Source organism: Perna viridis, chromosome 12 (assembly GCF_037379345.1).
Source record: "Perna viridis isolate PV_CMFRI_1.1 ecotype Kerala chromosome 12, ASM3737934v1, whole genome shotgun sequence".
NCBI lineage: Eukaryota > Metazoa > Mollusca > Bivalvia > Mytilida > Mytilidae > Perna > Perna viridis.
This window is the reverse complement of record NC_142456.1, coordinates 27,546,535-27,569,848: the sequence shown is the minus strand read 5'-3', so window position 1 is coordinate 27,569,848 and position 23,314 is coordinate 27,546,535. Positions and strand designations below refer to the sequence as shown.

At 32.7% G+C, this 23,314-nt stretch overlaps 1 protein-coding gene across 1 annotated transcript in view; it reads right to left on the bottom strand.

Moving 5' to 3' along the window:
• LOC148601884 (uncharacterized) overlaps positions 1 to 23,314 on the bottom strand; it is a 202,798-nt gene that overhangs the window by 128,485 nt on the left and 50,999 nt on the right. The window contains exons 3-6 of the mRNA XM_088554708.1: positions 7,804 to 7,991; positions 4,181 to 4,395; positions 1,960 to 2,275; positions 1,229 to 1,377 (exon numbers count right to left, since the gene is read on the bottom strand). Coding sequence (XP_088410834.1) covers positions 1,229 to 1,377; positions 1,960 to 2,275; positions 4,181 to 4,395; positions 7,804 to 7,991 — 868 coding nt within the window. The remainder of the gene's footprint in view (positions 1 to 1,228; positions 1,378 to 1,959; positions 2,276 to 4,180; positions 4,396 to 7,803; positions 7,992 to 23,314) is intronic.

Below are 23,314 nucleotides of genomic sequence, written 5' to 3'. Positions count from 1 at the left end.
CTATTTTTAAAAATTTATTTCTGACATGCCTCCCCCTTTTTCTTGATCACATGTCAAAAATCCTAAATCTTTAAATTTTCGCAAAAGGTGATATATTTGGCTTTAAATTTGTAAATACAGTGTTTTCACATTAAAACATGACCAGTAAAGGGCACCTAAAGCAAAAAAAGTACTCAATAATGAATTTTCCATGTTGCCATAGGGGAATGCTGATATGGCCTTAACCGCAGTAATGAAAGTGAGTTTTTCCTCATTTCTAACCTAATTTTTGCTCAAATCTACACAAAACTTGATTTCAAGTGCTTATTACCACCATATTTAGGTAAATATAGCCCTCAAAGTTTAATATTTGATATCTTTACTAAATTTTCTACACTTTTTACAAGATAGGACATAAAAATCAGCCAAAAAGACCAATTTTCCATAATTTGGACCTATAACTTAAAAAAATGCATATTTTGAAAGATTTTTGTAGTGTATTCCTCTCATGGCAAAGTTAACAAGATCTTCAAGTAGTTTAAAGCTATTTCAAGAAACTTTTCATTTTGCCATGGCTTCAGCTTAAGGCTAAAAACCACTAATTCCACTTTCCATAGGCTTCTATGCTAATTTCACAATATTCAATGGCTTCTCTGGACTTTACCTTAACTTTAACCTGCAGAGGACTATATATCAGCATGATTCTACATATGTCAGCTCACAATCCTCAGAATGGCATGTGGGGTTAGCAGACTTGCAGTGCAGTACTGGTCACCGGAAGTGAAGGGTCTATAAATAGCATGGGAAATCCCAGTGTTTTCACAAGATAGGGGTATATTTAAAAATCATTATGGAGATTAGGCTTCACATCACAAGAAGCAAAATGCACCTATAAAATGTACAGAAATGTTTTTCCTTTCAGAAACTGTTTAAATTTTTTAAATAAAATGAGAACTTTTTTCACAGCACTATGAGGAACAGGGGTAATTTCTGCGTAGGACTATTTTTGCGTACGTTCCGAATGCTGATTGGTTGAATTGGTGGTCTGTAACCTACTGAACGAATCAGATAGTGAGGGCAAATTTGAAGATTTTGATTCATCGGATGATGATGAGCTGTCTAGGCACTGTGACCCAATTGAACTTGGTTTCACAGATGCTAGGGGGTGTTTTGTCTAACCTTTTGAATCTGAATTAAAAAAAAGGGACAGAAGAAAGTATCACAAGATAGAATATGGAGAATAACAAACCAAAGATGAATCTTGTCCAGAGTAGACTTGTGCTCCAGCAGCGTCAACAGCTCTCAGTACTATCTTATCCTCTATAACAAAGTTAGCACCTATTTTAGACTTGATGTCAGTAGAAGGTGTCACCAATTCTAATGCTGTAGCTGTCTGTTCTGTAATGCAAATGCAAAAGTTTTTTCATTTTTTCAGCCATAGGGCAGGGGTAAAACTTGAGAATTTCAAGTTAGTAGCCCTGATAACATTTCTGTTGAATAAAAACTTGCTATATGTTCAACTAATTTTCAACCAAAAGTTTGTATGCCCATCTAAAAATCTAGTAACCATGGGTGACTGTGCTATTGCCAATTTTATTCCCTGTCAAGTCTAAATATTAGGATTTTTCTTACGAATTCTAACCCACATTAATGGGTCAAAACTTACTCCTAGCCATATATGATTGGGTCAAATTCCACTTTGACAAACTGAATAATTATACAATAATGTACTAGAATACCAAAAGCATCTCACATGTATATACTTTTTAATATCAACCTGCAAACTTTAAAGTTGAAGTACTCAATGAAATGTTTGCCTCTGTTAAAACTACCAACAACAATAAATGAATCCATTAAAGTAGATAAGCAAGGAAAGAATATACAATAAAGAAAGAATGCTTGCTACTAAAGAAGATCTGAATTTTAATGAATATTAAGGAAAGTAGAAATTGGCAAATTTTAACTGTGTATCCAGTCTACCTGTGACATCAATACAAGTTGAGACAGCAACAGCACCATCACTAGTTCCATTCAAGTGATAAACAATGAGAGATTGTGATGGATCGTTAGCATGGTAGTCATAGACAATCTTGTTCATTGTTAAGTCATTATACGTATTAGGCATTCTAGAATGTGGATAATTAGGCATTCTCATTGTTAAATTCAGCCTGGCACAGGTATGAACATCGAGGAGACGGACGCCTGAGAATGTCACCTCTCCAGCAACAGCTCTCTTATCAATATATATAGACTTGGAAGATAAACTCATTTTAGCATCAGTCCCTGATAGTCTTTCCTAATAATAAAAAGATAAAGCTATTGATAATGGTTTTAAATTACTGTGGTTTCATTTTCATTTATCGGGTACTCGTTCCAGGGATGATTTTACGAGGTCTACAAACACAGCGGATATCGGCAAAATTGGAAGTAAATATACAGTAAAAATAGAACTGTAACAGTAAAATCTGGACTTTAAATAGTGGAATTCCACTAAAAAGCGAAAAAAAATCATCCCTGTTATTTTCTTGGTTTTTGTGGGTTAGAGTTGAACCACAAAATTAAGATTCTAACAAACAACAATTTCAGTGAATAACTGTTTTCTCAAGTTTAATCTCTGTATTAGTCAAGTGACAACGGGAAGAAGTCATCACAAGCAGTCAACATCCTGTCACTTTTAATTTTTTAATTAAATGATATGTCAATTGTTTCATGGCCCAATAAGGCATTTGGGCTACCTGTGTTACCGTATTCTTCCATGTATTACCCGCATCCGTGTATTCCATGCAACCCCTTCTTGGCAAAGGAGATAGACGGAAAAAGTATGTTGCCGTGTAAAGCACACACAAGGAAGCGAGGAAAAATCACCAGCAGAAGACCAAATTGAGATGAAAGGATTCTGGTAAATTCCCTGAAATGCGTATCCTTTTATCATTAATCTTTTAAATAAAAGTATTATTCTATGTTTCCCTATGTTTCCAAGCCATTTATTGATTGAAATAGTTTATACAGCGATGTATTGAATCCGAGTCAGCTGAAATGTTTACATTTCCTGTTCGTATGCAAATCAGGTATCTCACTAAAACAATGGCATCAAGTCCGACCGTTTATAAAAAAGATGTTTTAATTTTCCGAGTTATGTATTGATATTTGACATCTCGAAACAGTTTATCTAGCAGATTAAAGGATTAGTGACAATTGTTTCACCTTTTAAATTGATCTTTTGTTATTTGATAATTAAAGGACAATGGGCCCAAGGACAGATTGGCACTCCCCTTATTGTATATTTAATGCTTCATCGCACACAGGTGAAGAAGTTATAATTAGACCGCATGTTTTGAGAGAACAATAAGAAGCTAGTCATGGATTTTTGTACAAACTATGAAATGCAAGGAAACAGCATTGATGGATAAAACAACTATCAAATAGCAGTAAAACTTTATTTGTTATTGAACATAAAACTGTTCTCAAAAATACTAAATGGCTCGATGTTGCCTTTAGTTGATGACTTCAGTTCTGATTCCCGAAAATTATGTCTTCTTATGTTTTGGTGTATACCACACATCCCCCTCTGGAACAAAGAAAAAGTCGTACACACGGAAGAATACGGTATGTAATGTCAGTTAACCAAAAATAAATCATAAGAGTGACATTCGGTATTCTCTGCTTTTCTCATCTTTCCACTGATAGAGGTCTTAGTAAAAGTGATGTTAGGTAAACTCAGGGTTTTACTACTTCCCATTTATCATACATCTAACAATGGCACCTCAAGTTTCATTCGCAAGAATTCAGACTTGCCGAAACTTTTACGCCTAATCTCGAAAATACAGGAGTCTTGATTTCCTGACACCTGTATCAAACACATTTCATTCGTAATTAAATAACTAATGCATCAAGGCACTAATGCATATCAATGTCTGTATGGGAAAACATGTGCCCTCAAATCAACTTTCAATAGTTAAAATGATTTCAATATTTTCTCTTACAATGCAAATTGGCCAATATTTCATGATACATTCAATTAATATGATAGCATTTATTTTCATTGAAATGACCTTATTTTGTACTTATTTGCAGAACAGATTTTTATTGTGCTAGTTCACTGAGCTAAAGCTTGCAGTTTTGCATTGCAATATGGATATATTCTGACCTCTTTCCTTTGCCAGTTTTCGAACAAAAATTTAATGAATCTGATAAATGATACCATTGTCTTAAAAACCATGTCATTCAAAGGAGCTTTTCCATAAAAAAGCTGCATATCTTCAAATGTGGCAACTTGTAGCATCACAGGAAGTGTTGCATCAATGCCTGTTGTTATTTTATTCCCATCTTTATCCTGGATCTCAGCAACAATGTTAAAATCAGTATTAGCTGAAGAGATGGATGGTTGTGTTGTTATAACCAACTGGGCTGCAGGTGCTACAAATAGTTTATACATTATTTTATTGTACAGATCAGAAAGACAGAACAAAGATATCTGATATGTAAGGTAGTAGACCTGGGGTACCCCCCCAAAAATTTTTCCATAATTCAATTTTCTGTAAATTCGTACATGATAATACACTAACTACAGCACACTATTTGTCTAATTTTAAAGAAAATTCTCCATGCAGATATTGAACAATGAAAACTAAAATATTGCTATTTTTTTTTTTTAAATCTGAATAATTGGCCAAACTGAACCATATCTGGTATTTTAGGGTCATTTTGACAATATATTTAAATAAATATTTCAAACAAGTCAAATATGTCAGATTTAATATGGAATTTTATTCTTTCCATTCTGTAGAAGAGATACTAGGCTTTCAATTTACCAAAATAACAAAAAAGGGGGGTAATTTTCAGCTATTGGCTTATATAAAAACCTCCTTTTTGCAAAAAGTTCATAATTCAGTTTTCGTACAAAACTGATATAATATGGACTATTCATATGCGAATCAATAAACAGACTTTCTGAAAAGTTCACAGCATGGTTTTTTTTAAATGTTTTAATGATTGTACGGTAAGGCATTGAAATATTTTTTGATAATTAATCATTATGGCTTAAAATCATGTTAATATTCAATAAGGTTACCAAGTATCAAATTATGATGATTATTGATGAAAGAGGATTGCCAGATACAGCTTGAGTTGCAAATAAATGTCACACAAATATTTATACTTCTGCACGAAGGCACAAACTATTTTGCTAAATGAAGTTCAATGCTGGATAGAGTCATCAGCTGAACAAAGCAACAAAATAAAAACAGAAAGATTAAAGTCTTGTAAGGAATTATAGAAAAGGTATATTTTTTAACTCTAAAAGGTTAAGGAGTTATAAACCTGGTAATGTTATTGGTTAGCCATATGGTCTCATGACAGAGATCATTTAATATTTCAATTTTAATATTACATTTGTATATCTAAGGAATTTTGGTTTGCCATAAAAGGTATCATTTCAAACGTTTTCCCAACTTATAAAATCTATTCCTCAATGTACCCATTTAAACATTTAATCAATACTTCAAGATAGTTATTGGGGCTGGAATCTTTGTTCTAGAAGTGGAACTCTTTCTTGGAGTTATTTTCCTTTAACATCTATATCACTCTGAAGCTTGCATATTGGGAGTCATTCAAACGCTCCAGTGACTAAAATCCTTTCAATTTAGATTACCTCCCTTACCCCAGGTCTACTATCTTAACATACGAATTCTCATCAAAGTTTGATGTTTAAAAAAAATAAAAAAAAGAATGTGTGAAAAAAAGACACGGTGATTGAATTCAAGAGTGAATACTAATGCTAAATGCAAGTTGAAATTCAATTTTGCTAATAGGGCCAAAAAAATAATATGTGTGTTTTCTATCCCCTAAAAATTTTGATTGCAGGTAAGTAGGTTGGAAAAAGTTTTTATTTTACACAAAAAAATTTTTTTCTTGTATAAAGTTTTTTTAATGGTCTAAGTTCCCCAATCCTCATGTTTGGATAGCAAATGATCAGCAGTGTCCAAAGACACCTTGATACAATTTCATATGTTTAAGTAAAGTCTTCAATAAAAGACAAACACCTTGTCTTAGACAATTCTTAAGACATAAATTCATCTCAAGATGTCTTGAGATACAGTTAATTTTTGAGATGTAGTTTTAGTTTGATCTGTAGCTGAAACTAGAAGTTTTGTGTCAGAATTGTGTGTTTTATATAATATCAATAAAAAATCAGTTTCTCGTTCTAAATTTACTGAATGTTCTCATTCATATTGTAAATTTTCAGTAATTATATTATTTATCATCTTCAATAAAATATTTTTCAACATGGTTTTAATTTTGTTTGTCATATAGACAGGCAACAACATTTTTCATTCCCTTTTGTTCACAGACCTCACACATTAGAAGTACAGTTTTAAATAACAGTTGACACTTCAGCTCCTTAATCCCCACAATGACAACAAAGGTCAAGTCTGCCTTTTCCTGCACGGTAAAATGGAATTTCAACTTGGGTGGCACACACCAGATTTGCAAGGGTCATCGCAGCTCTCGACCTTTTGCCATCATAAGTTGAAATGCATCAATGGCTTTTGTGGTTGCCACTTCCACAGATTTTTTCATCAAATCGACAAGATAAGATTGTTTCCTGCAGATTCACATTATAAGTATGAGAAACGGAGAACTTTCATGCCAAAGCCATGAATGATTTCCTCGACAGACAAATTCCCATCAACTTCAAAACATGTTTCTGGGTTGTCTGTATCCTTCCCACACTTGATAGTCAAATTATGTTCCTTCAGCCATTCGGAGGAGTTTGGGTAGTAGCTGGTATAAACATCTGCTAATGTTGTCTTGTCAGGAAAGCATGATAATATGTTTTTTTGCATCCATGTGATGGCATTTCGCTATTTTAATAGCGATGACCGAGCTTGCCGCTGTTTAGCGGGCCATCATGGTTTTCATGTTAGAGATTCTTTTGTCTTTACCTGTGCAACGAGGTAAAAATCGTTCTGAGTAAATCAGGTTAGCTCTTCCCTGTACAATGATGATATCAAGTCTGCTTCTAATAAGCACTTTTGGAATGACATTTTAAGATCCAACAAATAACCATGACACAATTAAGATCGCAAGGAGACAAAACATACCAAGAATTAGAAATTTCTCTTTTTGGTGAAAAAATGTTTCAGGTCAGCGCCATTATTTTCAGGTCGGTCGGGTGACCGGAAACACACATATTATTATTTTTGGCCTAGAAATTATATCTACTTGCTTAAATTGGCTAGTGGAATTCTATATGTCTTATTGGTAAGTCCAGAAATAACCCAAAAAGCTTAAATTTTAATAGTGAGTGTAAATTTTCAGTGCTCGCTGAATTTAGCTTGTGGAAAAAATTCTGAAATTCAATCCCGGAATGAGATGATCATTATAATATGATTTTTCACCCTTACCAACGTGGTAAATACAATGTTCCATTCCATCAATGTCTTGTTCATTAATTCTTTAAAACAAAGGCAATGATCATTTTGCAAGGGGGGCATGTGCCAAATCCACCAAATGAGCTAATATGGTCAAAAATTAGAATCACCAATAACAACTGAGATAATCAATATGGCTCAAGTCTAGATTTTTTAAAGTAGTTTCCTGCTTGACTGATTAATTTCAATTAAACTGAAGGGTCTTGACCTAGAAATGGTTTTACAAGGAACAACAGGTAAGTGGACATTGTCAAAATTGGGAAGTAAAATTAGTACAATCCAGATTACTAAAAAAGGAAATCCACCAAAAAGTGGAAGAAAATCATCCCTGTTGACCAATGAATGGTACTAAAAGTTTGATCACTGTTGAGATCTTCATATTTATACATACTTGTTACTTCAACTTGATTAGTAGTAACACTTAAAAGCACCCCATTATACTCCATAGTAAGCATAAACTTTCGATTATTTGGTGGCAATGCACTTGCTAAATGGTAAAGACCATCAGCTCGAAGAACTCCTTCATGTACTGGAATGCCTGATACAACCATGCTTGGATTTCCTTCATCACAGTAAAATCTAAAAAAAAAAAAAGTTAAAATGACAGAATTTGTAAAAATAATAAGAGTTTCCTTCAATTTATTTTAACAGGGAAATATAGCAGTATTCCAGAATTTTTTAAAAATTGAGGTTTCCTCGGGAAAAATCCATATAAAATCAACTTTCCTACAGTCAATGACTGCTTTCCTAACAAAACAAATCCATACAGCATATGAAGTTTTCAACTTGCCATGGGAAAGTGTAACTAAGTACCAAACTTTCCCTGACCCAAATTTCACATGCCCCGGGTAACAAAAAATAGGAATCCTAGAACGCTGTACAGTTGTCTTAACAAAGGGTTTATTTCTATCTCTTGTGTGGTTTTGCTTGCCACACCTGTCATTATAAAATGATATTGTTACAAGTTTTTCCCAATGATGAAAAACAAGGAACAACAGGGAAGCAGAAATTGATAACATCAAAAATAATTATTGTATAGTAAAATAAAACATTTAAAAGTAAAAATGGGATTAGTAAAGGCAGAAATATGTGGGAAATTGTCTAAATCACATTGAGAAAAGGGCACAAGACAAGCAAGTTTGTGAATATCATACTTATCAAAGTGAAAAATGGTAAAGTTTTCTGCTATTTTGCATTAATTAGAGGAGGGGTCAAAGATCAATCAACCCAAAAACACTTTGATAAGTAATTTGAGTGAAATCATTTATTGTAGGTATTGGGAAATGGGTAACATGTAAAGGTCATATGTATAGAATTTCAAAAATGTAAAAAAGAACTTTTTCCGACAAAAGTTGACTATTTAATCACAGAACAAAATTGCCCTTAAAAATGGTTGCATTTTAGTGCATTTTCAATGATTAAGAGATAATAAGACACCATAGAATATTACAATGTATATCTGAATATTCTGTATTGAATAACAAATAAAATAAGCACAACATTCTCGATTCAAACTGCAACATGAGCTATACAAAATGTGTTTGAAGTTGCAAATTTTCACCTATTTTCACCTTCGGCTCCTGCGTATGGAGTGTTCATATCACAACTCATACATTATGCCAGAGCTTGCCGAAACTACGCAGACTTTTTGTATCGCGCTAGAACTCTAACAAATAGGTTTCTGGAACAGGGTTATGTTGCTACACGATTGAAGACAGAAGTTTTATGGTCGTCATCATGAACTCGTGGATCGTTATGGTGTATCCATCAGCACCATGAAAACTGATTTATTCAACGGGTCATAGTTTTCCTTTCCTCGTTTGTCTACCCCGGACTTGACTTTTTATGAGCAACTCGGCAGGTGTTTCTAGAAAAGCAGAGGACGCTTACCCTACCAGTGCACCTGGTCCATGCTCCCAGTTTTTAGTGGAGTCTGAGTTGCTCATTTACTTTTGTTACTTTGTATGTATGATTTTAGTTACTTTATGTTCTTTGTTGTGTATGTCTTTTCCATATCTGGTCTTTGTCCCTGGATTACATTCTTTTGATTACCGCTATAACCTTGGTTCCCTTGATTACTTTTAACTACTACTTATACTAGAATTGTAAAATACGAAATCATTTCCCGGACAACCTGTTCTGTTTTTGAACTGTTGGTACAACAGAAAGCATGAATATTATCCAAAGTAACTTATTTTTTTATATGATCAATATTTTAAGTACATTTTAAGCAGATAGATAAAAGTTTGACATATTTTTTTTCTGTTATTCAATAATCGAGCACTCAACAATGTCCATTTTGAGGAAATTGTAATGAAGAACAGGATATTCATAGTCAAGACATAGCACCAAAAATACAAAAATAGTCATAAATTTAAAGAATTGATTAGCAAGCCAGGCTTGATTAAAAAAAACCCCACAAAACAGGTTCTTTGATAGGATATTAATTTTCACACCTTTTCCACCTTTGGTTTATCATGATGTGGTCTATCTGATTTTTCTTTTTTTTTCGTCAGGTTATACAATTTTAGTACAATTAATAGTTTAAATATGTGAAAATTTGCAACTTCAAACTCATTTTGCAAAGCCCATGTTGCAGTTCGAATCAAGAACGTGCTTATTTTATTTGTTATTAAATACAGAATATTCAGATATACATTGTAATATTCTATGGTGTCTTAATATCTCTTAATCATTGAAAATGCACTAAACAACCATTTTTAGGGGCAATTTTGTTCTGTGATTAAATAGTCAACTTTTGCCAGAAAAAGTTTTTTTTTTACATTTTTTGAAATGACAGCTGAACAGCAAAGTGCCTCCTTGACCAGAAATCCTTTGATCTCATTTGCAGTGACCCATGAGCAGATAACTCTAAAAATGGCGACAATAAATTTTTGGGGAAAATTTTACCCCTGCTTAAAAGAATCGTTAAATTAATTAAAATCAATTAGAAAATAGGAAAACAAAAAATTGTTTCATATACAAAAATAAATTCTTCAGATAAATGACATAAACAAAAACAATTCAGACAAACCAATGAGGAAAAAGAATATATAGAAAGTGCCCCTCTCGAAGAACAAGATTTCATTGTTTTGATTTTGAGGCAACGGAAAAGCTGTCAGAATAGCATTTCACACATCAAATCTATTAAAAGAAGGGTTTTCTAGATAAGTTGACCAATGAACTTCAAGATCTGAAAGGGAATTCCATGTTCAAGGTCGCTTTCAATGTCTATTTGCAATGCTTCTGAGGTTTCCCAAAAAGCATGTTGTCATCATATTATGTCTAATTCCAATGAATCGGCTTTGTATGGTAAAATAAGAGTTGGAAATGAGTAACATATTATTCATTCTATTACCTGTAGCTGAAGATTCCAAACTTTACTCGGAATTCCGAGCTTTAAATTCGGAATTATGAATGAGTTCGGAAAGTGAGAACTTTTTTTTTTCAAATGTCAACTACATTGTACCTGAAATTGAACACAGTACTCAAAGAGAGTGGAAGAAGAACAATATTGACATTATAATAATGACTTCCTATCAGTACAACTTTAAATGTGATTATCTATGGAATAAAAAATGACAACCTATTATACTTGTTACTGCAGAAAGTGCACAATATTATACATGTGTTATATGTTAATAATGTTGTCCTTCATAAAAAAATGTTCAGCTGCAATATGTGTTTCTTTGTTGTAAGAGACCAATGTACAGGAATAATTTCCATTTTGCCTAAAATTTGAAAACATTTTACTCATTTGTAAATGTACTGATGTACTCGGAAACCCTTTCCAAGCTCATTTTGATTCAAAATCATTCGGAATTCTTTTCCATGTTCATTTTTCCTAATTCATTTGCACTTCTGAACCTCATTCGGAAATCCATACGATTTTCCGGCTTCCTTTGGAACATTTGAATTTCCGAATGATAATTCTGAGCTAGTTCAGAGTATACAGACTCTTCCGTATGAAATTTTCCAAACTTCATTCAGAATTTCATCCAATATTCCGAGCTTCCTTTGGAATATTTAGATTTTCCAAATGATAATTCCGAGCTAGTTGGGAGTATTCAGACTCTTCCGAATGAATTTTCTGAGCTTGTTCAGATTTCCATTCAAATATTCCGAATGAAGCTTGGAATTCCGAATTATTTTTTCCAAATAGACAGCAAAATTCCAAATAATTTTCCAAATTCTGTTTGGAATTTTCATCCGAACTCATTTATCCTGAGTAGGTTTTTGGAAGTATTTGCTTAATTACCCCTCCCCCTTTTTTCCCACTCATTTGTTTTGCTTTGAGAAAACATGACAAAATTTTACACACAATTGAAACATTACAGACTTTCTTCTTTTATCTATTGTGAAATATTATACAAAGATTTATCATGACATAGCCATGGGGTGAGTCAACATGGACACTTTTCAGACTGTAAAAAATTTTGTGTCATGATTTTACATTTGTTTTGTGTTTTACTATTTTTTGTTGTCAAAAGTGAGGCCTCCGTGCATGCTTTTTTATTTATCAAACCTGAACAATACCTCAATCTTTCTGTCCTCAGTTAACCTAGCATTTTTATAGGAATTACATTTTTTTTTCATTTGCTTAGAAACTGCACATGGAAGTAAAAGTAAGATTCTATTCCATGACACTTATTGATTGTGTATTCATGTCCTGCTATGATTTACACTTTACCTAATATACCTTCCACAACTGGTATGTACATTTAAAAATGTATGTTATCCCTGGTCTCTTTTGTCATTAAGGATATTTGTCATTGGAAAACAACACAGTAAAAACGGTAGGTGTCAGCAAATTAATATGTTGAATAATTAAGTTAGTAAATAATAAAATTATAAGCCACCTATAAGCAGTTCTTTATTTAATAGTGATATGTATTGACTAGTAAAATCAGTCACAAGATATCAATTATCATGTGTCCATTTTACTTTTTTTTTTTATTTATAAACCCACCTTGTTCATTTTTTGTTGTATTTTAAAACAATAAAAAAAAAATCAAAACAATAGATTGTTTGGAAAGAATTTTTCCACCTCTTAGAATCTAGATAATGAATACATGTACATAATGCTGGAGGTATTGTATCTGTTTAGTTACGACATTTCAAAGAAATAATTTTATTTCCTATTTTGGAAAATTATTTGATAATCTCCTTCCACAATTAGTGCTAAGTTGTGAACAAACTTTGGAAATTCCTTGTCTGTCCACTTGGTCCAATCCATTTAAGACTAGAAATATGTTCTTTGTGTTTTTTTAGTTATAAACACAGTGGTATGTGTGTCTTGGTGTATGCATACATGCAAGCACCTCAATTTACATGGTTGTTTATGTTATTATTGTAGAAGATTTATTTATTGGTGGTTGTATTTTTCACTTTGAATTTTTTTTTTCAAAATATTCCAGTATTGGACAAAACTTAAAATAATCAGCAATATACAATGCATTTCATGAAACCGTTATTCAAGACAGATATGCACTACATGATGATGGCTCTATATTACAAGAATATTTTCATTGTGTATAGTGAGCCAAAGTGTACAAAAAGCTATCTTTTATGCAGACAAAAAATTATTTTCAAAAAAAAAAAAAAAACTTTAAAAAAATTGTTTTTGATATTGGAATTCAATTAACAATAATATTAAAAACTATAAAAAGGAATTTTATTATCAGAAAATAATTTCCCATAAGAAATTATTATTATTTTTTTTTTTATAAAAACAACTTTCTAATGTAAAGAACTAAAATTTTAATATATGAATTCTCAGTATAAAAAAATAACTGTCTTTTTCTATATAAAAAATTCAGTTCTATTATTGAAGAATCAATTTCTGATATGAAAATGAATTCTTTGTAATAAATATGAATTTCTTATTCCATAAACCTGTTTTTAATTACAGGTTTACACAAATACTATAGCATAATTTTCTGATTAGAAAACTAGAGGCTCAAGACAGCCTGGTTAACCATTTGCAGGGTTCGACGTTAACTTTTATATTCACTTGTCCAGTCGGGCAAGTGACATATGTGATTCACTTGCCCGAAATATTGAAATACTTGCCCGGAACTTTGTGTCACTATATAGTGTTTAAACCAGAAACCCTTGTTTAATAAGACGTGGATGGCAAGAAACTGTTCAACTATAATGCAGATGACAGTGGTTTAACATAAATTGACCATTCGATTCGATTACAGTGATACATAGAGTTAGACACCATGATCAATCAACATTGTTGAGTATACTATTTTCAGAGAATTCTGTAAGGCAAATAGAAAATGTACCAGTCAGACAAAGGATACACAAAGTGATGGCAAAGGTCAGCTCATGTTGTCCTGTCAGAATTGCACCAAATACAACATGACAGTCAAGTGTCCCCTGCTTGGCCATGCTTACTCCCTCGACACTTGGGGAGAACTGATTAATTGCAAGCCAAATAAATCGAAAAGCCGTCATATTTTTTGCGGGAATAAGGGGTAAAACAAGAAGCAAAGAAATTACAAGTTTTCATGTGAGGAGTTTTTATTTCACATCTTTAGTTTAACAAATGGACAACAATAACTATCTTCAATAGAATTTTATTTCTCTTTTTCTCTCATATTTTCGAAGTTTTCGATACAGATTTCTTACAGTTTTCCAAAGTAAGAAATTCCATAAATAAATCGCGATGTTGAATTGGATAACGAAAATAGATGTACAATTGGACGCATCCGATTGGTCGACATTAATATCTTACGATCTATTTTTGGCAAAGGGAAAATCAGAAAACTATCCAATGATAATCTAGGTCAGCAAGGTCGGGAAGAACGGCGAACTATACAGAAGTAATTTTCGATGTTTTAGAGCTGCGATGATCAGAAATAATGTAATTTGGGCACATATTTTTTTCACTTGCCCAGTCGGGCAACTTTGATGTCGTTTTTACTTGCCCAGACCGGCGATTTACTTGCCCCGGGCAATCGGGCAACCATTAATGTTGAACCCTGATTTGCTTATTTGAAAAACTTGAGGAATGAGACAGGCTAAGTTAAAATCAACTAAATTGTCAAATGCAAGAAATGCTTTTCATAGCATTTTCATGACCTGAACCAGAATTTTGCTTAAGGCAACAATTTTTGAATATTTTTCAAAAACCTGTCTTATGACCCCTAAGTTCCATTTTTAGTGTAGGCAGCCATATCTATTCACGGATTAAAAATCACAACAGTCATTTTGAGCACAATACACTAAAGAACTATTATGCTATTTTTCATTCAATGATCTTAAATGGTTTGAGAGAAGATTTTCAAAGTTGTACATGTACTGTTTTCAGGGGCTGTAACTCCTACATCAGTTGACCAATTGTTTTGAAAATTTTGCCATAGGTCCGTCTCATAATGCTGAACAATATTCCCTTGCCAGAAATTTGCTAAAAGCAACGGTTTTTGAGTTATTTGCAAAAAACTGCCATCTGACCCACATGTTCTATTTTTAGTAACAGTGGCCATGTTTTTTCATGGATCAAAAATCCAAGCCATCATTTTGTGCAGAACACCATAAGGAACAATCATGCCAAGTTTAAAACCTGTCAGTCCAGCAGTTTCAGAGGAGAAGATTTTTTAAAATTTGTCTACAATGACGACGACGGACGCCAATTGATGGCATAAGCTCACTTTACCTTCGGCCAGGTAAGCTAATAAAAAGTTGACATATTAAATATATTTTTTGTCCACTGTGGTTTACAAGTCATTCTTGAGTGCAAGAAGAATGTTTTGACAAAAAGTTCTTTTCTTCTTTTTATTATAACCTAGTAACATAATTTTTAAAACATTTTTAATTGAATAAATGGGTGTAAACTAACTGTTGTGAACTTCCAAATACTTCCATACCGGGTTACTTCCATTTGCACGATGCATATTTTAGAAAAAGCCGACAGAATTGCATTTCACACCAGATTATGACTGCAAACTCTGTCATGTAGTCTCAGATTACAAATACTTAATATGTTGAAATTTCTAAGCTGTTCAAAGTCAGAAAGTAAAGATATTATTTTTTGCTAGCAACTGGCAAATTTCTGACAAAGGGGTAGGTGACTTATTAGCTGACAGAATCGTTCCTACTGATTATTTTCACTGATTTGAAAGGATAAATATGTCGATAAATGTTCAAAAAATTTGTATGTTTATTATATTTTTTACTGATGGCAATAGAAATCGTGCCACTAAAAACATCGCCATTCTGACCACAATTTGTCACTTGACTCCTGCAAATAAAAACGACGCCAATTTTGACTTCGCTGTTCGACTGTGATTTATCTTTCTATTGACATATAATATAGCCGTATACCCTCCAGGCCCTTTAAAGTTAAAAAAATCCTTAGTTATATGCAGCACTATAATGGACCAGACTTCTTCCACTCTTGGCTCAAATGGTCTTTTAGACTTCTGCGTAAGTCATGCATGAAACTCACTTTAAGACCCAATGCATTCATTTTTTTTTTTTAAATGATCCAATTAAGTTTTCTTTGACACAGTATCTTTTATAAGCACCACCAAAAATGGACAAAGCACCACGCCTCTGGAACTCAATAATATTTAACACTAACAGTGGCAGCAGAGCTTACCTGTAGTGCTGAGAAAATGGCAAGAACCCACCAAGTCTTACAGATGAAAAGACTTAACAACAATGGAAGAGCATGGTGAAGCTCTGGGAGCTGGTTACAGAGTTGTACAAGAAAAAGAGAGGACTTGCCTTAGCTTTGTCATTACAAAGAAGACCCAGGGAAGTAGCTGTAGATATAAGTACTGGTGATTACGATTCAGATGATGTTGTAGAAAAACTTATCACAGCATTAGAAAATCTTCTTGAGAAAGATGAAGTTGTCCAGGCATATTTAGCTTACACTGTGTTTCATAAGTTTCAAAGAACTGATGGCATGACCATGTCAGATTATATCATACAATTTGAACATTACTACACAAAATGTAAAAAGTATGACATGGAATTACCTGAGGCTGTACTAGCTTTCAAGTTACTTGATAATGCAGGATTGAACCAAAACAACAGGCAATTAGCTTTAACTGCTGGTTTTGACTTTAAGTTTGATACAATGAAATCTGCTTTGAACAGAATTTTTGCATCAAAGACTGTACCTGAGTTAAGATTTGGTATAGGAAAAATCAGCCTTCATAAGGGAGTGGTTCTCACAAAGAGGTTGAAGACTGGCTAGAATCTGAGAGAGTTTCTTACCCTGGTAGACCTACGGACTGAGTATATGTAAAATCAAGCAGGTCTATGATAAAATTGGCTCAAGTTGCTTTAAAATGTAAAGTGCTGTCTAAGTAAAATTATGATGGGTCTATGTTGACAAATTCAGTTTCTAACACTGTCACAACAGGTATTGAAGCCCTAGTCTGTATTTGTTGCTGAAGCATATAATGCAGCAGTCATTAACGCTTACCCTACCGGTGCACCTGGCCCATGCTCCCAGTTTTTAGTGGAGTCCGAGTTGCTCATTTACTTTTGTTACTTTGTATGTATGATTTTAGTTACTTTATGTTCTTTGTTGTGTATGTCTGTTTTCCATGCCTGGTCTTTGTCCCTGGATTAAATTCTTTTGATTACCGCTATAACCTTGGTTCCCTTGATTACTCTTTCTAAAACCATGTGTGGATCAAAATGGCTTGATCAGTTCGTTGATTCTGGATGTGACCAAATAACATTTTATGAAAGTAAAACACCATTCAAGTTTGGTGATGGGCAAACAGTGTACTCAAATCAGAACATAAAATTCCAAGCAAAAATTTGATCAGTGAAATGTTTCATTGAAGCTGAAGTGGTTGACTGTGAAATACCACTTAACTTTTAAGCAAAGAATCTCTAAAAGGAGCTCATACAGTTCTAGATTTGACCAATGACAAAGCCACAATGTTTGGCCAACCTATTGAAGTAAACCTTACCTCTAGTGGTCATTATTGTATCAATATCAAGGACAATAACTTTAAAAATGATAGTGTTTCTGAGTTTGAGGAAGTACTAACTGTTAAGGCCTCATTACCAATGAAGAAAAAGAGAGAAGTAGCATTGAAGCTTCATAAACATGCTTTCATTGATAGGTTGATTACACTTACAACTGGACCTGATGTAAAGTGTAGTGAATGACATTTGTTCAAAGTGTGTAGTTTGTCATCAACACAAATGTCTGAACACAAAACCAATAGATGCCAGTGATTTCAATCAAGTAGTGGCAATGAACTTACATGAGATAGATCATAACCTGTACTACCTTCACATAATTGAGCTATCTAGCAGACAGAGTGCAGATGCAATCATTAGACACAAACATCCACAAGTAGTTGTTGACAAGTTCTTGCAAGTATGGGTCAGTGTATATGTTGCCCCTGAAATTGGCATGTATACTTACAATGGAGGTGAATTTACTTCACAAATCTTTTATGATATGGCTGAAAACCTAAATATGTCTGTGAAAACCACAGCAGGTTATAATCCATGGTCAAACATGGTGTAGTAGAAAGACATAATGCTACTCTTACAGAAACACTTCACAAGATTAAAGAAGAAACCAAACTTTCTTGGGAGACAGCTATAAGTTGGGCAATAAATGCTAAAAATAGTCTTCTGATTGTCTTTGGGTACAGCCCTTACCAGTTTGTATTTGGAAGAAATCTAAATCTGCCTTCAGCCATTGTGAACAAACCTCCTGCATTAGAAGGCCAAACTTTGAGTAGTATCGTGGGCAAACATCTTGTTGGTTTGTATCAAGCTAGAGAAGCATTTATTGCTGCTTAATCTTTTGAAAAGGTGAGAAGGGCTTTGGAGAAAAATTCAACAATGGAGAAAAAGTTTATTTTCTTTGTGATAATCTGTGGGAAGGCCCAGGATGGGTTATAGGACAAGGCAATGTAGTTGTACTTATTAGATATGGAAGTTCATATGTTCCTGTACATCAAAGTAGAGTGCTGAGGGCAATTGATGTTGACAAAAGAAACACCAATGCCCAGGAAAATCTAATTCCCAACAAATCTCTCACAACTCAAAACTATCATGGTTCTAAGGCCAAACAAAAAAATGTGTGTTTCCTGTTTCAAGTCTGAAAAAAAAATAGGGTAGGTAGATAGGCTTTCCTTTTTTTTTTTCTTTCTTTCCTTCTTTTTTTATTTAAATAAAAAAATAGCCACTGTATGTCTAAATACAAAAAAAATGCCAGTTTTATACATTGTAAATTTTAATTTGTTGTACATGTGTTTAAAGGAGTAACCGCTCAGCAGCATTTAAATCAAATATGTAGGAAGATCATAATCAAAATAACGATTGAATACAAGAAGTACTCAATATTTTTAAATTTGAAAAACTTCAAGATTTCATAAATAGGGTAGATGAAATATGATATAATTCGTGATGTATGTGATACATAGTGTTTTCATCTACCGGTATAACCATGATTTCTTTTCTCTTATCCATGTGGTTACATTTAAGGAGTTTTAATGCCAATAGACTTGTAACTTGTAGATTGGATGCGGCCTGCAACATGTTACCCGCCATGTCGGGTGATATTATAGGGGGTGCTCTGGCTCCCAAAATTCTATTCCCAGAAAATTTGCCAGCTGCTAATTTTCAAAAATTAGAGCCAAAATGGGTTCCAAAAAAGTTTTTTGTATTTTTAAAGATAGGACACTTAGTTAGTCCACTGATGAGTTATCTTTGTCAATTCAACAAAATAACTCCTTCATTCATGTCATACACGTACCCAAGATTCACTCTTGATGCATGTATAAAGCAGGTTTTTAGCTCGTCTTAGTCAGGATCTAAAACCATTAGTCACTTTTTAAATGCAAAATAATAAAGTATTACTCCAGAAACAGGTGGTTCATTTCTATCAAGGACTTTATATTACTATGCACATATAGACATGTTGACCCTTATCATTTGTGGTCTAATCAAATTGATCTAAAATTATGATTTGATTTTTTATTTATAAATTTTCAACAAACTGGATTCTTTTTTCAAATGATAAAATTTCTAGCAAACTACTATGGACCATTAATTATGTTCCTTTTCAATTAACCCTTGTACTCAGTGCCTTCACTAAGAGCCAGTACCCGGTACTTTTACCCGGCTACGGTAGTGTCTGGTACCAGCAGAATAAAATAAAAGCAAACAAAATCATGAGGAAAAATCTAGTAAGTAGATATCTAAGATCGTTCCATCTGTAGGCTACGGGTATGTCTCCACAATCATGATCCTTAATGTTTATTACTGTTTATAAAATTGGTGTTTTTGTCGAGGTCCGCGTCAGAATCTATTTGGTAAAGTGCTTTAACCTATGACCATTTAACATGGTGTCAATATATAGAAAGCAATCACCGATTATTTTGTGCAGAACAAAAAGCTAAACACAGGTGAAGACTCTATGAAAACGTGTCAATTTGGAATTGCCCAATAACTGTCATTTTTCCGATATTTGTTGTGATTTGTACAGACGAGTGCAGGAATTTTTAGTGTTGACAATGAGTCAACATGAGAAACAAACTTTTACAGATATGATTTAAGGGACGACCATTTGATTCGGTGGGGAGGGGGAGTTTTGGTAAAAATGTTCTGGCAACCTGAAGTTTGAAAACAACATAAAAGAATATAAAAAAAAATATTGGATCTGAGATTCAACACTGCCATAGATACTAATAGAAAATAAATACATTGTAACGTTTAAAAAATTCTGTCTGTCTAAAAGTCAACCAGACTAAAACTGCCAGCCTTGTTCTTTTTCAGAAGCAAAGAATTTCTTATCAGACTATGATTTTTAGACCAACATTTCACAATGCAACACATGCAATTGCTCTACATGCCACAGTAATAATTAGGCAATAAACAACAACAAAGTTTTATTATGAAAATAATCAGCACTAGGAACCACCACATATTATGGAATTTCATTTAATAAATGTTTAGTTTTGATCATATGTTTTTATTTGCATGTGTTAGTGTTCAAATTTTGTAACAAGTAAATAAAAGCCTAAGAACCAAATATGACTTGTATCAAAATTTCAAATACAGTGGTATAGTATTAAAGTCAATAAAGTTTATTAGCATTAGTCTAGAAATGGATCTGTTGGGAATCATGGGGAGCTCCTGGTTTTAAGGGTTTTGAGAATAAATCAGTTATGATTCATCATATATCTTGATTTCAAATTCATATATTTTAAACAAAACTGAAGCAAATATTGCAAACTTAATCCCATATTATCTAGTCAAAATTTAAATCTCAAAATGGCTAACATCCAGGAGCCCCGGAGCCCCGGACCCACTGGGGGGCCACTTAACTGGGGGCCTTAAGTGGCCCCCAGACCCCTTGCCAAATTTATTTGGTACCTCCTACTTTCTGTAAAGTACCTCCTGCCTGAAAAATTAATGAAACCCCTATGTACTCCTACTAGATTTTAGAATCATTATTACTTAATGCTGTCAGTATTTCTTTAATTACATTTTTGGAATCCCTATTCTATTTGTTTACCAATTTTCCCGCCAAAAAAGTGTAAACAAATATCATCTATTTTCTTTTATCAATTCTTGTGTTTCGAGGTGTTTTAGACACTTCCTGATGGGATAATCATTGTTAATTGGATTTAATTTATTCTGTTATAAGGTAAATCTGATTCTAATTGTATCATTATGGTTTAGGCACCGACCATTTTTATATTGAGGGGGGCTTGGGATATTTAAGAAAAAAAATTAATTTCACTTTGAAGAATAAAAAAAAATATTTTTGCTGTGGCAAGAAAAAAATAAATGAAGTACCAAATTGGTAAAAAAAAATAATGTTGTATTCTGTTTTTCATGAAAAAAAAAAGGCTTAGGAAGAAAAAAAATAGAAAAAAGAAAAGGGGATGAGAGGAATCTCATGTACATATAATGAATGTATCATAAACCGCCATTCAATATGTTAAATTATGTATGAAGAAGTATGTAACAAATGTCTTTAATATCAACATTATCCTACATTCGCCTTCGTTAAAGAAGGGTATAATAAAGCATATTAATTGAGCTGTGTCGCAAGACAAGCCATATCAGTCTCATTTAAAAAGGTCAAAATCATATACCATGACAGTGACCTTAGGTCCGTATATAAGCCCTGTTCCACGTGTTATCTTCACTTTTGATAATGGTTTTTCTTTTTAAAATTTTACATTTACTGTATTTTGTATTGAAATTTAGCATGTTAACTTAACAAAATTTCACTTTTTCTAGACATAGTCTAGGAATTTTTATATTATTTCATTACATTAATTTGATTTTATGTTTACAGTTGTCTAGACGTAGTCTAGAAGTTAAGAATTTTCTGTAACTAAATATAATTGTAGTTTTAATACATCCATCTATTGCTACATGTAGTGTAGCTTTAGCAATTACTTTGTTGTGAGGTCTATAAATATAATACAGAATTTGTTCTAGTTTTTGAACTGTCAAAGGCCGATAGAATAACCTTTCCAAATTGTTCGATGGGAATGATTAATAAGAAGCTGTTGGCATAAAACAAATATATATTTTACTTTGGATTTTTACTTAAATTATTCCAAACACGAGTTTTATTAGGACTTAACAAATTTAACAAGTGTGTAACACATGATTGCCATGTGGTTTTGTGGATAGTTGTTGAAACTAAAATGATCAAGAATTTGCCATTTTAAATTTCTTGATTTTGAAGTAATTATATGTTCGCAACCCAGTATATAGGACAGTTTTCCTTCTCTGCAATCTATTTCTGCATATTTTGGTTTCTTGTCCCATTTCGTTTATTTTTTGTTTTAACCCCCTGTACTAGTACCCTGTTATTGACCCATGGCCAGTAATGACAAAATTTGGTTATGAATCTTTTAGAATTAATTATTCAGTACTTTGACTGAGGTATTTTTATTTCTTAAGACCTTTTTATAAGGTGTCATTTACAGTGAAAACTGCAACTTTATTTTAATACCTCAATGGTTGCATTGAGTTCAGATCAATCATGATAATAATTGTATGATAATAAAGATGTTTGGGTATACTCAAACTCTAAATATGAACATGTGATATGTTAGTGAGTTATAGATTTTGACAACTTTTTCAATTATATTCTATACTGCAGGAGCAATTGATATCTAATAGCTCTTTTGAACAGGATATTTTACGGATGTATATCCCATCATTTTACATTATGTCAGTCATATTTTTGTGACACTGTTCCATTAGACGAGTCCAAACATAATATGTTAATTAACAAATTCACTTTCTGATGTTTTAGTGGCTGGAGGAATATTATAATATTTACTTGATATTAGAATCAGACATTCTAATTTGAGAAACAAAGTATAAACCAATTTCCATCAGTTTTTGCATTCATTAAATCAATTGGTACAGTTGGACTGTGGTTTCAACTATTTGATTTCTTATTTAATCCAGGAAGTTGAATCCAACAAGTTTGATGGATTCTATTTTAAATTTTCAACCATCAAGTACTTTAGAATGAAATAGAATTACTGTTGAAATTTATTTCCTGCTCCATCAAGAGCGGTCTACAGTTAGATCTCTTGCAATCAGACCTAGATTATTTGTAATTATACATGGACTGATTTTCATTATCTTAACCTAGAATTTGGTTACTGAGTAGTTATTTGCATGAATAATATTATACATATTTACATATGCAATTGTAGGATCAATAGTGAAAAAATTCAAACTTCAATTTACTATTAAATAGTCTGTGCTTTTTTTGCAGTAATATTTTGTATTATACATATATCACTTAAGTTATGATTATTCTATGTATATTTCAGCTGTTCTGATAAAACTAGATATGGGTAGACATTTATAACATGAATCTTTCAAAGAGTTTTTATATCTCATTTTATAAATGCCAA